Consider the following 16,254-nt stretch of genomic DNA (forward strand, 5'->3'; position numbering starts at 1 on the left):
CTCAGCTCTGCTGTATAAATGTCCAACTGTTTTAATATCAGTACAATGAGGATAACAAGAGTTCCTTCCTCTCAGTTTCTGTCCCAAGTTCAACTTAATTGTACAGCTTCTCTAGAGAAGGCAGTTTATATAAAGGCTGAGCACATTGTGCACTGGATCCCCATTTCCAGTGGGAGGTTGCATTGGCCTGAAATAATGGGGCTTTGGATAAAGAGGGAGAGCAGCAAAGAAACAAAATAAAACACTATTTAAAAATGGCCTGTTGGAACATCTAAAGGTGACCTGCTCTTCACAGTCTTATCAGACAGTATTTACAGGGCTGTCTTCAAACAAGCATTGCAACAGAAATGACCCTGAAAAGGAATTCATGCCCACAAAGAATTCCCTCCAGAGAGGTAATACCGGGTAGTGTGAGGCCATTAATAACAGCATGTCAGATGACCAACATCAAATAATTATCTGTCATTAAAACAACAAGTTGACTGAAAACAAGCAATCTCCTGTGATACAGCTGGGTTCTCTACTAAAACACTTGTATAACAAAAGCTGTCAGTCCAAGAAATCTTATTTTGGCATACGTGTAACTGCACACTGTTAGTAAGATTGAAATGACAAATCGTATTCCATCTTTGCAACAGAACATTCCCGAGATATTTATAGAGAGGGAAACTTAAAATAAGTGTTATTTTTTAATTGAATAACTGAGATTCTTTTCCCCTCTAGTGTCCTTGGCTGGCAGATGTCTGCTTGGTTCAGTGTGCGAGGGGGGACAGGAGGAACAGCGCAAGCTGCATCATTTTTGAAATAAACAAGTTTCTGATTGGACTTGAGCTCGTTCAGGAGAGGCAGCTGCAGATAGAAACTCGTGTCCTAAAGCCTGAGGATGACACAAACTGCTCCGTGTCCTCAATAGAAGAAGATTTCCTCACAGCCTCCGAGCACCTCGAGGATGACAACGAGGCTGATGAATGTAAAGCTGGTAAAAGCAGGGGGACCGAGCATGATTATGCTGTTGCTCATACTGCAAAACAGCTATAGCAGTGCTCACAGAAATTGCACTTGATGTTAATTCATGCATATGTAATTTAGAAAATGGACAGCCATTCATATTTTTAAAGTTTTGTTCAAAGACAAGGTACGTGGCTGTGCAGTACTTTTACAGAGCAGTAATGGACTACAAAGTTGTACAGCTCTTTTCTTTTAGAAGTCTCAAGTTACTCTCCAAAAACTAATTTTTTCTTTTTCTCAACAGGTCATGACAAATTAAATGTTTCAGAAGCATCTTCAGATGTCAAAAAAAATAAAGGAAAGGGATTTGAAAACATCCACTATAGAAAAGCCAGGTTGCCATTCATTCTTGAAGGGAACTGCATTAATAAAGATAATGCAGCTGCTCAGGTCTCTGAAACTGTGAATGTTGTGGCTGAAGATGGCATCTCACAACCTGAAGATAAGTCAGACCAGGAAATACAGAAGGAATTAGCTGAAAAAGGTACTTCATCATTTAGTACTACTAATTTGACCAGTGGGGTTGAAAACTCAGCACTCATGCTAGAAGATGTGTCTGTAACCAAAATGGCTAAAGAGGAGCTGGAGCCTCGGGGTGACCCCACAACGAAACACAGCAGCAAGGCAGATGGGAAAGATTGTGCAGGTATCAGGAAAACTGATCCTCCCTCCCAGAATGAGCAGGCCACCACAGGTCAGTACGCCACAAATTTAGCAGAATCTGTTCTGCAGGATGCATTCATTAGACTGTCACAGTCTCGACCCAGTTTCAGTGAGGAGGCTGCAGTCAGCATCTCTGTGGGAAGCTCCTGTAAGTCAGAAGGTGCCTCTGCTTCCCGATCATGGAATGAACTCCCAAAGATTGTGATAGTGCAAAGTCCAGACAGTTCTGAGAATGTACCTGAGTGGCCAGGCTCTGCTTTCCCCAGCCTGAGCCACTGGGCTGAGGCAGAAAGCTCTGCTGAGGTTTCCGATTACTTGGAGGAAGAGCATTCAAACGGACATGACCAAAGTGCACTGGAAGTGGCTCTGGCTTGTGCAGCCACTGTCATTGGAACCATTTCCAGTCCCCAGGCTGCGGAAAAATTCCGCCTGGAGCAGGAAGCCACAGACTCGAGAAGTGGAGTGGCTGCTAAGGAAGAGGGGCACACAGCACCCTCACAGCTCCCTGACGGCCGCGCTGGCACGGAATACTCGTTCCCATCTGCGCTCTGTGGCATGACTCAAGTGGCAAGTGCTGTAGCCATCTGTGGCCTGGGGGAAACAAAGGAGGACAAGTACCCTGCAACTTCCAGTGGACTTCTGTCTGCTGCTCAGGCCTCTGCAGCCATTACTCTGCATTGCAGCTTAGCTGTAGGAAGCAGCATGGAGAAGCTGAATGAGAGCATTGCAGAGGCGCTTCTCAAAGAGGCATCCGTAATCCTGACAAAACCCAACACATACAAAAATGTAGGGCATTTTATGGAATCCATAAATGGGAAAATTATTGAAACAGCAGCAAGACCACGTATTCCACGTGCTGATGGAGTAATCAGGGACGAACTTGCACAAAACTTATCCAATATTATTCTACGACATTCTATGGAAGAGGTTAGGAAGAAGAGACAGCTGCAAGCCCATTTGGAGGATGGCTCAAGTACACAAGACATTTTCACAGAGACCGCAAACGAGTTGCTTTATAATATAATATATTTCACTTGCAAGAAGATGAACGACATAAGGCAACTTGAAGAGTGTTCTCCTCTCTTTTCGGAAGGCACAAAAGCGGAGAAAGTAACAAGAGCAGAAGGATGGCCAACACTGGCAACAGCATGTGAAACTTCACACAGCCCCCTTGATCACTCTGCTGCTAAGCCATTTGGTACATCCTACAGCACCAGTACTAGCAAAGATCTTGAAAAGGTCACAAGCATTTGCAAGAGTGATATCAAAGATGTAAATAGCAGTGAAGGTTCCACACTGAATTCAGAGCCAAGTGGAGATACAGGGCATAACACACTAGGTGCAAAAACATCTCCCAAGAAGAGATACCTGAAAAGAACTGCACGAGACTGTTACAAATCCCCAAACCAGAGTAACAGTCATCATCAGAAGAAAGACTACAGATCATTTTCAGACAGAGAAAATACCTTTGCAAACAGTGAATGCAGGCACGGTGTTCAAGAGCAGCAGTCTTCCAGTGCCACCATAAATACAGAAAACCAAGCCAAGATTAAGTGTGATTCTGTGCTAAATAATGATGTTCAACTTAGCTTGTCTTTGTTAGGAAACCATGTGTTGCTTCCTTCTCAGCCTGTGCTACAGGTGAAAAATTCAAGGGACAAATATTGTATAACAGACTTTGCGGAAGAATTGGCAGAAACAGTTGTCTCTATGGCAACAGAAATAGCTGCCATTTGTCTAGAAAATTCAAATGGCAAGCAACCCTGGTTCTGTGCATGGAAGAGAGGCAATGAATATCTGGTGACCCAGAGTTTATCATGCAGAACCATGAAAAGGAAAAAGGAAACCCATACCAATGGTTCTGTGGTTCGGAAGCACAGGGCGCCTAGGCTTAGTGAGATCAAAAGAAAAACAGATGAGCATCCTGAGCTAAAGGAAAAATTGATGAATCGGGTAGTAGATGAATCTATAAACCTTGAGGACACACCAGACTCAGTCAATCTCTTTGCGAATGAAGTGGCTGCCAAGATCATGAACCTCACTGAACTCTCCATGGTTGATAGCATCTGGCAAGGTCCAAACCACCCCAGGAACAGACTGCACTGTGAAAGGTGGAGCCGAGCCAAGGCCTCAAGCTGTGAGAGCATACCAGAGGAGGACTCAGATTCCAAAGCCTCTTTCAATACCCTAGGCCTCATGAACAGCTTTGGTCACTCTCTGAGCCAGACAAGTTCTGTCTCAAAGCAGTCTAGTTGTGAAAGCATTACAGATGAATTTTCAAGATTTATGGTGAACCAGATGGAAAATGAAGGAAGAGGTTTTGATTTATTACTGGATTATTATGCAGGAAAAAATGCAAACAACATCTTAACTTCTGCCTTGCAACAGGTAGCCAAGAAAAATGGCCATCTTAATGTAAGACCAAGTTGCCCATCCAAACAGTCCAGCACAGAAAGTATAACAGAAGAGTTTTATAGGTATATGCTAAGAGAAATCGAAAAGGAAAATAAAGATAATGCATCATCCTCTCGGAATTCAAAGGACTGGTGTGGCAGTTTGCTGGCACCCTCTCTGCGGTCACCTTTCTGCTTTAGGCAGTCGTCGATGCCCGACAGCAGATCCTCAGGCTCCAGGCTTACTGTGAACGTCCCAATTAAAGCAAATTCCTTAGATGGGTTTGCCCACCATCGCCAGGATTCCCTAAGCGTACAGCCCGTCAGTACCGTGGCTTCTGCTGGGCTCTGCAAGTCTGACTCGTGCCTGTACCAGAGGGGCAAGACTGACCAGATCACAGACATGCTGATCCACGAGACGTGGGCCAGTTCCATCGAGTCTCTGATGCGCAAGAACAAAATCATAGCAGACGAGGCAGAGGCTACAGAGGCAGACCAGTTTTACAGTGATTCTCCACCACACGTGGAACAATATGCAAAAAGACTGGCTGCAAATATTGTTGAAAGTGGTAAAAGTTTAATTGTTGTCCAGCAGGATTCCTGTGATTATACAAGCCAAGAACATGTGCTGGAAAGCAAACATCCCCAAAGCACGACCCAGACACAGCCCAAACCCAAAATGGAGGAAGGAAATTTGGATGAGAAAAAAGAACAGGTGAAGAGCTCTGGAAGCCTCCCTGCAGGACAGCTCAGGGAAGTGCCTTTAATTCAGATAGAAACTGATCAACGAGATGAGCCAGATAAAGACTCAGAGTCCTTGACTTCATGTGGCCCATCTGGAAAGGGGCATCAAAGCAAAGAAAAGCCTCCAGAAGCTTTGGATGGGAAACACGTGGTTTCCAGTTCCCCAGTAAGTAGGTAAGTGACAAAACAGCAAATCAGCACATTGCTTTGGTCTTTGGTTTATTTTCCCCGTAAAAGTTATTTTGATAAAGGAAGAAGATGAGAGTGGTACTTTTAAAGAAGTAAGCAGGATAAGTTTTGACTACAGGTTTCTTTTGGCATAAAATCACCCAGTCATGTGTCACAGTGATACTTTCTGGAGGAAACCTAGATTGAATATGACATTATGGTATTAAGATTTAAATCTAATACTGTACAGACAAGTTCTCTCTCTGCAGACATTGATGTCTCCCCTAAGACAGGAAAGATGGACCAAGTTTAAACTTTCATTTAGCTCAGGCTGATATCTGAACTAAAATATAGATAAATAAAAATCAGAGCTAGTGTATAGCAGATGACAGCAGGATTTGACCTGTAGTTCTCTGCTATGCTTGTTGCAAGTAATGTTTTGCGTACCTGGAAACAAGACCAGACTTCTGAGAGCCTGAAGTTTAACTTTGTGTTTACAACCTGCAGCTACAAGTGGTAAAATTTCTTTAGTGAAGGAAAAATAAGAATAAAAAAAGCCCTCACCTCTTAGTTAAAGACTTCTCTGGTAGAATTTAGGTAAGGAAAAGAAGAGCATTTTATTTTAATGTCATTTCATGGAGTTTACATCCTCAGTTAACATACATAGTTTACCACCCTCTCCTTACAGCTGTACTCCTTTTGTAAGGAAATCTGCAGCTTCCTTTACCTTCCTTCCAAAGCTAAAGTGTGAGCCAGCATGAGAGTGCAGTGCAAATGCAGAGTATTGCTGTGGGTGCTCTGAGGTGAAGGGAATGCTCTCTCTCAAGGCCTTGTCTCTTTATCACAGAACTTCATTGTATCTGTTACTTCAGTGGTATCTAAACTGCCAGTCTGGAGCACTGCAGCACCTCATTATCTCAGAGTGGCAGAAAGAGTGCAGGTGCTGGTGTTAGAAACCATTTTGTAGCTCATTTTATTCTAGGCAGTGCTGTGTTTCAGCATTTGACAAAGCTCTGCTTGAAGTGAGAAAGTAGATAGATTGTAAGTACTTCCCTGTGTACGGCAGCAATTAGGTGGATAATTGCCATGGTGTCGCTAGTCTTTCATACTGACTCTCCCACACTAACTTTCCTCCTCATTAAAATGCAACCTGCTTTTAGTAAGATAAATTTAGAAACCCACCTATTTGGAATCTTGACTGCTTGAAAATGAAGTTATTTTTGCCATTTACAAGCCCTTTCATCTTTTCCTCTACCTTTGAAGCAGAGTTCCCAACATGGCTATGACATGGTTAAAACAATAGGATTGGTAGGGCAGAATTAGTAAGCAGAGGCTACATCTGCCTGAGCATCTTGGCTCAGCAATGCTGTGCTGTTCTGGTTCAGCTTGCCTCCATTTCTGTCCATTGGCCTCAGCAGCATGAAACACAGAGAAATCCAAAAGCAATCTCAAATAGAAGCTGCCCAAGTGCTCTCCAGATGTACTCGTATCCTTGCTGGGAAGGCAGAGCCTCCAGTGGTTCTTCACACAGATCTGAACCATTTGTGGCATGGCTGTCTGGACCAAGTCTAGGCTGAAGTGAAAAACTAAAAATATATATAATGTAGCTATAAAAGCATCAGTAGAAATTGCTCTGATCCACTCCTACTGCATGAAATTACTTGCTAGTTCAGATACAGGCACATAGGACTCCAGGCAAAATATCCAGCAGACACAGAGTCAGTTAGGGGGGAAAAAAAACCCATTAAGACCTTCAGCAATGGAAAAAAAGCTGTTTCTTGTATGTAGGCAGTGCAATAGAGCCAGTCCTGTCACAGTTACACAGAAACTGTTCCAAGTAACTGTTCACAAGTGGGGAACTGTCAGTTCAAAGCATCACTGGCGTGAGATGTAATTGCGTAATGAGTCAAACAAAACCCAAAATGCCAAGAAACATCACCCACACAAACCTCTTGTGTTTTGCACCAGGTATCAGGAGCTGCCTGTCCTGTACTAAGCTGAATAGCAGCCCTGCCCTTTGGCCTGGCTGCTCAGTGCCCAGGTGTCAGAGAGGGCAGGGGCAGAGTCCTGGGCCAGGGCACAGGGGTTTGGCAGAGCTGCCTGCCAGGGGAGCAGAGCCCCAGGCAGGCAAGTCCCAACTCCCTGCACAGGCTGCAGCTCTCTGTCATCCAGAATTAATGCAGCAGCTTCTGAGACTGAGAGCTTGGCAAAAAGAGATACCCACACGGATATTGTCTCAGCATATGCCTAATCAAGGTAATTACTCAGGAGCAGTAGAATTTCTGGTGTGATCTCCTGCTTTAACTGAAGGCAGATACCTTAACCATAACTACAGATAAAGGTCTGAAGGCAAGAACTTCTCTAGAGAGATCCTGCAGAGGGTTATCAGTACAAAACATAACATAACATTGCTTTAATCCCTAAATTGCAAATGCAGACTATCAGTGAATATAACAAAACTACAGTTTTGCTTTACTTGTCATTCTGGCACTGCAGTGATATAATTATTGGAGGAATTGATTATTTGACTTTGTATCAAAAGCCCAGCTTTTCTCTAAAAACTTAGCAAAAAATATAGTTGGGGTTTTTTTTGTTTCTGTGTTAGTTGGGAGCATGTGTACATATATGTGGCATACACAAATGTGTGACATACGTCAAGTGTGCAGAATTAAAGCATTTTTCCCTTAACCCTGTACTTTCTGAACACAATCTGGGCTCCATCTTCAGACTGGTTTCTGACTGTTGCAATATTTTGTCCTTCCCCAGCCTAAGCAGTGAAGATCCTAAGGACATGGCAGACTCAGAGTCATTAGTGATTCAAAACCCACAATACTTTCCTACTTTCACTTCTTTTGGATCTACAATTTTAATAAAGTAGAAAACCCTGTCAAGAACTTTATTCACCCATTAGCATGACAGAGATTTAGCAGCAATATATATTTCCTAGAAATTCTGTCATTCTGCAGTAACATAGACCACATATTTCAATCACTGATTGACTGAAGTGCATTAAGCAATGAAACTTGACAGTGATCAGGTTTTTTTTGTACATGCTAAATCTTTCTGTATAAGCTAAAACCTTTCTATGCATACTTAAATCTAGGGTTTGTGTTTATTTATAGCAGTCATAAGAAAGCCCTTTTTTAAGAGCATCTCGGGCCAGATGTTCTGCTGGACTACGTATAAATTATAAGCTTGTCCAATCTTTTGCATGTCTATGATTCTGCAGCTTGGTTGACTTTAATGAGCAGCATTGCCTGAAGATTGGTGGCAGCAGTTTGTTTGCCCATATTACAATATCATGTGCCTTCCCTATCACCCTGCCAGCAGCAGTCCTCAGAGCAGATCGGATGCTGAGATCCTAGGAGAGACGAAAGCAGCTGAAGAGTTCCCAGCCCATCTGAGCAGCAGTGAGGAAAGCACTGGCAGCTGGTCCCAGCTGGCCAACGATGAGGACAATCCTGATGACACCAGCAGCTACCTGCAGCTCAGCGAGCGCTCCCTGAGGTACCCACCTTGTCTCTTCCCACTGCACAGTGTGCTCTGCCCTCCAAGCCTACTCTGCATCAGCAGTGAGAGGCAACAGCTTGAGATTTACTCAGGATACTCTAAAGAATGTCTAATGGCAAACTTTATTTCTTTATTTTTTAATAAGGGAAAAAAATTAGCCATGTTCTGATTCTCAGCCAGGTCTTTTTACTATTGGTGAGTAGCTCGATTCAGGCAAAGAAAAAACCTCCTGGCATCACTAAAGTGTCTCAGTCCTACAGCAAAAAGGCCATTGGACAAGTTAATTACTATAATTTTTCTTTTTATTTGCTGTTGTTTGCCTAATGTTTATTTTGGCACCTCCTTAGCCAAGATAGACAAGACTGCCATTCCCACCAGAAATCCATGCACTGAGAGCAAAGATTGAGCCCTGATCTGCTTAGACTGGCACAAGGGTGCAAATTAACAGAGGATGACCAATTTTTCCCTGACTAGATATAAATTCAACACCTCCTACTACTATGACCTGATTTTGTTCCAAACTCAAGTCAGGACAAATGTTTGAAAATGTTATTTAGTCCTTGGAGTTTATATAGAGCGGTGGTAGTTTTACTTCAGCCCTTTCACAGCACCAAATTGAGTAAGATTTTTCCTTCACATGCTCTTAGACTGTGTTTTAAAATATTATCAAGTAATTACATCTTTTTCTTGAGTATTAAGATGACAAGGAGGGAAGACATTATGGTAATGAAGCAGGGAAAACAAAGTCTCTGTCAGAGAGCACTGCTGGCTGGCTGAAATTACTGAACAAAACACGGCTGTCAGTGCAGCTGAACATTCATCCCGTTATTACAGTATCAACCTTTACCAAAGTCCTTGGTCTGAGAGCTGAAGTATTGTGCCTTTCAGCTCTGCACTAGAACAGAAATTGCTACAGCAAGTCTGAATGCATGGCATGCTGACAATGTCTCAGAACACCCTGATGGGGAGAGGAACTGTCTAATCAATCCCTCTAATGTAGGGGAAAATACTATTGGATGGTTTCTCAGTAAAAATTAAGTGGTTCACCACGACTTGCCACACAGAATTTGTTCATGGTAATTGACTTGAAGCCAGCAAATTCACAACCTGTCCATGAGACTATTACAGTATCTGCATAAACATTCACTGTCACATTTATAATGATGTTATAAAGTGAACTGGTACTATTTTTTTCCAAATATCCTCAAGTGTGCTGCTTCATCCTTGTGAAGAAGCCAAAGAGAATATTTCTGTGTATTTCTGGTCCCAATGAGCAAATTGGCTTTGATTAAAATCTCAGTCTTTCAGAGTAGTCAGAAACATGAGGGGCCATCTCTGTACCTGTGGGTTCCATCAGATCCCAAACAGTATTTGGGGTATGATGTAATACACTGAAACTGCTGCTGGTTCCCAGTGTGGACTCACCCTACAGGTAAGTGTATGGGGGCAGCCAGTGCCTTGCTCCTGAACTCCCCGTGTTCAGAGGGAACTGGATCTTTGCAGGACATCTCTGTACCTGCTAATCCTTCTTTTCAAGGACTCAGGCACGCTCAGTTTTTGTTTGAGGCCAAGTGTTCATTGCATAAGCCATTCACAAGAAGACAGTCCACCTTTTTTCCTGCAATTTACAGCATCACTTGATGCACTGATGCATACTTGATCTAGAACTATTTTAATAAAAGCCTCATTACTTTGAGCAGACTAGTGTGCTTCATTCAGGGAACTACTTGCTGAGCACAATTGATTTTATGGAACAGAGCTCCTCCCCACTTTGCTTTGTACAGAAATAAATTTTTAGAAGATGTATGGAGACATGTTCAGCACAGCTTGGCACTAATACTTAAACTTTTGCTTTGTCAGCAATGGCAACAGCAGTACAACTAGCAGTCTTGGCATTATGGACCTGGAAATTTATCAGGAGAACGTGCCATCTTCTCCTATGATTAAGTAAGTAGTCACTGAAGTGAGACTTGATGTTTAGTCCAATTTTAACTGCAAATCATTTATGCCACCGAAACCTTGCCAAGCCCTGCTTTGCACCTGCTGCTGTGCCTGCCCATGGCTTCAGAAAAAAGCACATGCAGGTGTCTGTGCAGAGTGAGGGCACCAGACAGTGAAAAATTACAGGAAAACCCAGTCAGGTGAATCTCTTGAGAACACAGATCCATCAATCACCCTGTGTAAAAGACAGTTCTCTGTGGTATCAGTTTTCTGTCATCAAACCTTCTTCTCTGAATGACTTCAGATATTATCAAAGCTCTGCTGTAATACCAAGGAAGGTCAAGCAAATGAGGATCAATTAAAAGCCATTTTAAAAAACCCAACAGCATTCTTTCCAATAATAATAATAATTTGGCCCACAGTACATCTTACCGATTGTTTCTGGGAATGTTTCTACTGACCATGCAATTCAATTATCAAGAGATGTGCGAGCACATCCTGCCTAAAGATCCTGGTACAGCCTGCCAGCTGGTGAATGTCATTATGCAGCCAGGGCACACCCACTGCACAAACACACAGACTGGACATCACATACTGAACACGGGAATTTCTGAAGTCAGTGACGTCAGAAAATTGTCACAGCAAAATACAGACATTGGAAATTCAGCATTTCCACCCAGGTTATGAGACTTGCTGTGTCTTACCATAATGTCGTTTGCCTGTCATTATGTGAGCTGTAAAGATGCACAGATCCTGGTGAAACGTAATACATGACATAACTAATACAAGTACTTCATCCTGCTACAGAAAAATGCTGCAGTTCAGTTTTTCCTGATTCACAGATTAAATAATGAAATATATTCAGTATTTTATTGTTTCATCCTATGTAACCTATTTCTTGCAGTTTTCTAGGTCTTGCATTGAGGGAGAAGTTTATTCATCATGAAGCAATATTGTAGACTGTTCCTAAGTATGACTAATAAGTTTTGTTGTTGTTTGTTTCTAAGCGAATTAGTAGAAGAAAAGGTTTTCCTTAAAGAACAGACAGAAAACACTGAGGGTAAGTTGAACCATATCAATTAAAACATACAGTTTGAAGGTAACACAAGCAATTGCACAGTAACTAGTGGGATTATTTTTCCAGAAAGTACTTCTGAGCTTTCAGTGGGAACAGCCAACTGTCACAAGGACCTCCTGGTGATAAACTTTGATTTGGAGCCAGAGTGCCCTGACGTGGAGCTGAGAGCCACCCTGCAGTGGATTGCTGCTTCTGAACTTGGAATTCCAACTATCTATTTTAAGAAATCTCAGGAAAACAGAATTGAAAAGGTAATGGTTACAGAATTGGGCATACTATTAACGTCTACATAACTGAAAGAGTTACAATTTATTGAAGTTATTGAGCTTAAAAGCAGATGCAAAAACATCTTCCTTACTGTAAGATGGCAACACTGCTGTTTATGAGAGAAAGAAATGAGAGGACAGGTGTGTCAGAATTTAAAGTACATGAAATATGTAGCAGATTGTTTATGGCATAAGAAAATGTGACCATGATATCTTGTCCAAGTATGTATAGCATGCTTTGATGAATGTGTTCACTTTTCATATCAATGATACATCAAATACTAATGCCCAAGGCAGAATTAACAGAGTCCTTTATGTGGCTGCATTTGAAAGGCTGCACGTGGCTTACATGGAGTTTAAGTGCAATGGTTTAAAAAATAAAAATAAAAAACATTTTTGTGTAGATATCACATGCACAATGGTCTCCTACTTGGTCATTATAGTGTGAGACATTGTTTGGACTTAAGGTTTTCAGTCCTTATGCTGGTTCTGCCTTGCCTGTAACACCAATTACAGCAGCCTCAGGTCAGCTGGCCTTGTGCCTGGCTGTTCATAAATTGCTGCAGCTGAGGGTACAGCTTTTGAGAGCAGAAGTCTCTTGAGAGAGAGAGAGTGGAGAGACAGATGACTGAGAAACCTCCTGAGGTGTTAGTCCAAGCCAGAGCCAGGAGCAACACTGAAGTCCAAAATAGCCACAACAAGTGCAAACTCTTTCTATTTCTGAATGATCAGCTGGGGCTCCTTTGTAGACCCCACCAAACACCAACCACAACAATTCAGGAAAGACCAAAAAAGAGACCCATTTCCAAGATCAGCAAGAGAGCTTATGCTTTAAGACTTAAAAACATGTTAGTATTTAAGTCAATTAATGAAGTATTAATATTACAAATCAGTATTTTGGTCTCTTATGGGAAGATCATTTTGAGTAGCAGAGATATTGTTTGATTTTCTTGAGTACATGCATTTGGGAATCATAAACATAATTTAAAATGCATTCAACAGCAACAGTCCAAATTGCATCTAATTAAAGAAACAGCTGTCAGCTTTACCCATGTGCTTTGGCAAACAGTTAATTCAATTGCAAAAATACACTAGAGAATAATGAAGCACATCCTGCCTACAACAGCATTCTTGGAAATCACGTGCCTATTAAATATCATTAAAATACATATTAAAAGTTTAGGCTGCAGTATGTAAATAGCAAACAGCTACACCAAGTAGAGACACAATCTTTTCTCTTGTGCTTTAAAACTAAAGACGGAAGGAGCAAACTAATTATTGCAAAATACAAAGAACTGAAAAGTTTTGATTTTTATTTATGTGCTTCAGAAGAAAAAGGGACCAGATGGATGACCCTGTGGAACCCATTATTAAGTACCGAGTGGACAAAACTCAGGATTTTTTTACAGCTGCTTAAGAACATATAGTTAACCTCTGGTTTCTTGTGGAATTAAAAAAAAAAAAGTCAAATACAGATACTGTCTATGTTTATGTCTGTTTTTACTATGTTTAAAACACAACTGTGATATCTTCATGTGACAAAATTTTACACAGAATTCCCTCTCACCAGTACTATTTGAATATTTTAAATACTATGGCATGTATATATGGAAGTACAGAGAATTAGACAAAGTAAAATATAGCCAGTGGTAATGCAAAAATATTTTTTCAAGATGGATAATCACACTTCCATTATTTTGACAATAAATTGTTGATAACATGGCAAATAGCTATCCTTTATCAAACTGACTTTTTCTGTTTTTACTTTCATTGCAATAAATAAATAATTGACAGAAGCAGTTAATTTAGAAAATGTCATGAGAGCCCATCAGTCTTTGGGGAGCTATGGAACTGGAGAAATTAGGTTTTATAAATAGCAAGAATATTGAATGTTGATGTGGTGTGCACTGAATGGTGTCCACTCCCTCCTGCAGCTGTGCATTTACAAAGGGTGGGCTAACAAGAGTTTGTGTCTATGCATTCCTCAAAAAGGTGTTCACCAAATCCCAAGTGTATTGATTTCATGGTGTTATTTTTATTCAGTTTCTAGATGTGGTGCAGTTAGTTCAGCGGAAGTCCTGGAAAGTGGGGGATATCTTCCAAGCCGTGGTGCAGTACTGCAAGCTCAGCGAGGAGGGCAGAGAGGTCACACCCAGCCTGTTTGACTGGCTGCTTGAGCTGGGCTAACACAGCTCCCTGGTTCAGCTTCCCTGTTTTATTCCAGTTAAATAAGCAGTGGTTTGTGTAACGCTCTGATTTCTGAACATCACTGAATAAAATGTGCAAAATGTACAAACTCTACAAGAACAGCACAAGCCCGTGCCACAACTGACCCAGGAGCAAAGCAAATCTGAATTTGTTGTGTCTTTCTGTGTCATGAGGGTCTCTTGACATGTTGTGCTTTAGGATGCACTGTACTATGAGGGGATGGATTTTTAGCCTCCTGAATTAATGAACTACACAGTAAAGGCTTAATTATCTAATATATTCAATTTTCATCAATTTGATTAAATCAGTCAGGTAAAATGGGATAGTAGCCTACCATTCAGCTTTAAAACAACACCGATATTTGTACAGTTTAACTGTTAGAAGCAGAGTGTGTTTCAGAATGCCTGGAGGCACCCTTGTCCCTAGATAAGTAATATTTATGGGTTCTTAAAATCCCCATAATCTGCTAAGGGGTAAAAGCTTTTGAACACCAACACCTTTGCAGTTAGAGAACACAACAAAAAGCTGCTGAAAACACATTTTAGTTTCTTCCCATGTGTTCATTTCCCTTCCATAGCTGTTCCTGACTCCTGCAACCTTCCCAAAGAAATAAAATCCAGTCTCCTGGCTACTGTCCTTAAAAGACTGGTTCCTTTTCCCTGGGAAGCAGTGCAGTTCAGTACAGCTACACCTGGCAGATTCCTGCACGCAGCTCTGTGAGCCAGGGCAGCTTTCTCAAGCCCTGTCCTGCCCCAGCCCTGCCACCTTGGGCGAGTCATTTCACCTCTGTGCCTCAGTGTCCCTGCCTGGCAAAAGGGAATTATGATAGTACAATTGTTACCTGAAGTGCTTCTGTTGAAAGCACTATGTAACATTTTACATATCAATTAAAAATAGTGAAAAAATAACTATTTTAATTTAACGTAATAGAATAAATTGTTAATGAGGTGAAGAAATGCATATCTTAAAAAATATCTTGTCCTAAAAATCTCAAGGTTAATTTTTGTAACTTAGAAAAAAGCAAAATGTTTGTTAAAATTTCAGCAGACATATGTGTTCATTTTGGAGATAACTGTTTGGACTGTGTGTGAGAGTTCACATTCCTATAACATTTCTATAATGGTTTGATAAGATATACTCTGCTATTGTCCTGTTGAGATGATCTGTTGGCATCATGCACTTAGTAACACATTCTCTTGACTCTGCCAAAGAGACTGGGTGTGAATTTAAAGGTAAACACAACTTACAACATCACAGCTCTTTTGCAATTTGTTTCTTTTTTTTAAATACTTTTCATCTTCTTACTCAAATAGTGGAATAGAATATCTGCCTGCTTTTCCCAAAAAAAAATATATAAGAGAAGTTTTATTTTCCATATAACAGTATATGCTTCTGTAATATTTCTTGGAAAAAAACCTATCCTTTTGCACTAAATATTTTTGAAAATTTTGAAGTAGTTTTAAATAATTTATGAAAAAGAGCCATATTCTCAGTTTTATCTTTAAAACCATTACAAAACTTGCATGATTGCATCACTCATTTGTTACAAAATACAAATTGTTAGTGAATCAAAATCTAATGAGGAACATTCAATAACATGAGTAATTCTCAATCTACTGTGCACTATAAACAGAACGGGGTGGCTTTACAGTCAAAATAAAAGTCAATTTATTGCAAACACTGAGCATAACTGGAGTCACTGGGCCAGTCCCTAAGAAGTGCTGAGCATCTGTAACTCCCACTAACATGAGTGGCAACTCTGAATGCTCAGCATTTCTGAGGCTGAGAGCTAATAAAAAGCACCAAGAATTATAAAGTGCTTTGTTTGAGTTAATAAATGGGAAAGTGTATTTATTTTTAAACCAAATACAGTTAGTTGTCAGTATACAATTTTTTGTTGTGATAGAATAAATGTTTACAAAGCACAAATATCATGACAGAGTTGTAACAGTGTGATGCAGTTTCTCTGTACAGTAGTTCTTAATGTTGCAATTTATTCAGAAATAAATTTATGTTATAATGTGTGTCCTCTTTGCCTTCCTAAAATGTTCACAAATGAGCTATGGAAATTTTTTTGACCTATTAAATATTTGCCTGCCATCCCTGGAGCTTCTCAAACTCTGCGTCTCAATGACAAATCTGATCCATGGCTCTGACCAAAACAAGTCAGAGCAAGGTCCAGTTCCTACCAGTGTCAAAGCTACTCAGGTTCCACAAGTCATTCAAGAGATAAAAGGCTAAACATAACATTCTTAGTATCACAGGAAAGAGAAAT

The 16,254-nt window shown here is 40.8% G+C and overlaps 1 protein-coding gene across 12 annotated transcripts in view; it reads left to right on the forward strand.

Moving 5' to 3' along the window:
* The window catches only part of SPHKAP (SPHK1 interactor, AKAP domain containing), a 64,444-nt gene extending 48,441 nt beyond the window's left edge, over positions 1-16,003 (forward strand). For 9 of the 12 annotated variants that reach the window (XM_064385889.1, XM_064385894.1, XM_064385896.1 and 6 more), the window contains 7 exons: positions 724-979; positions 1,253-4,982; positions 8,304-8,483; positions 10,347-10,433; positions 11,435-11,487; positions 11,572-11,756; positions 13,815-16,003. In XM_064385889.1, coding sequence (XP_064241959.1) covers positions 724-979; positions 1,253-4,982; positions 8,304-8,483; positions 10,347-10,433; positions 11,435-11,487; positions 11,572-11,756; positions 13,815-13,958 — 4,635 coding nt within the window. In that variant the 3' untranslated portion in view covers positions 13,959-16,003. The remainder of the gene's footprint in view (positions 1-723; positions 980-1,252; positions 4,983-8,303; positions 8,484-10,346; positions 10,434-11,434; positions 11,488-11,571; positions 11,757-13,814) is intronic. The other 3 variants (XM_064385890.1, XM_064385892.1, XM_064385900.1) reach the window with 3 other exon arrangements.
* Positions 16,004-16,254: the final 251 nt, after the last annotated feature.

Source organism: Passer domesticus, chromosome 11 (assembly GCF_036417665.1).
Source record: "Passer domesticus isolate bPasDom1 chromosome 11, bPasDom1.hap1, whole genome shotgun sequence".
Lineage (NCBI taxonomy): Eukaryota > Metazoa > Chordata > Aves > Passeriformes > Passeridae > Passer > Passer domesticus.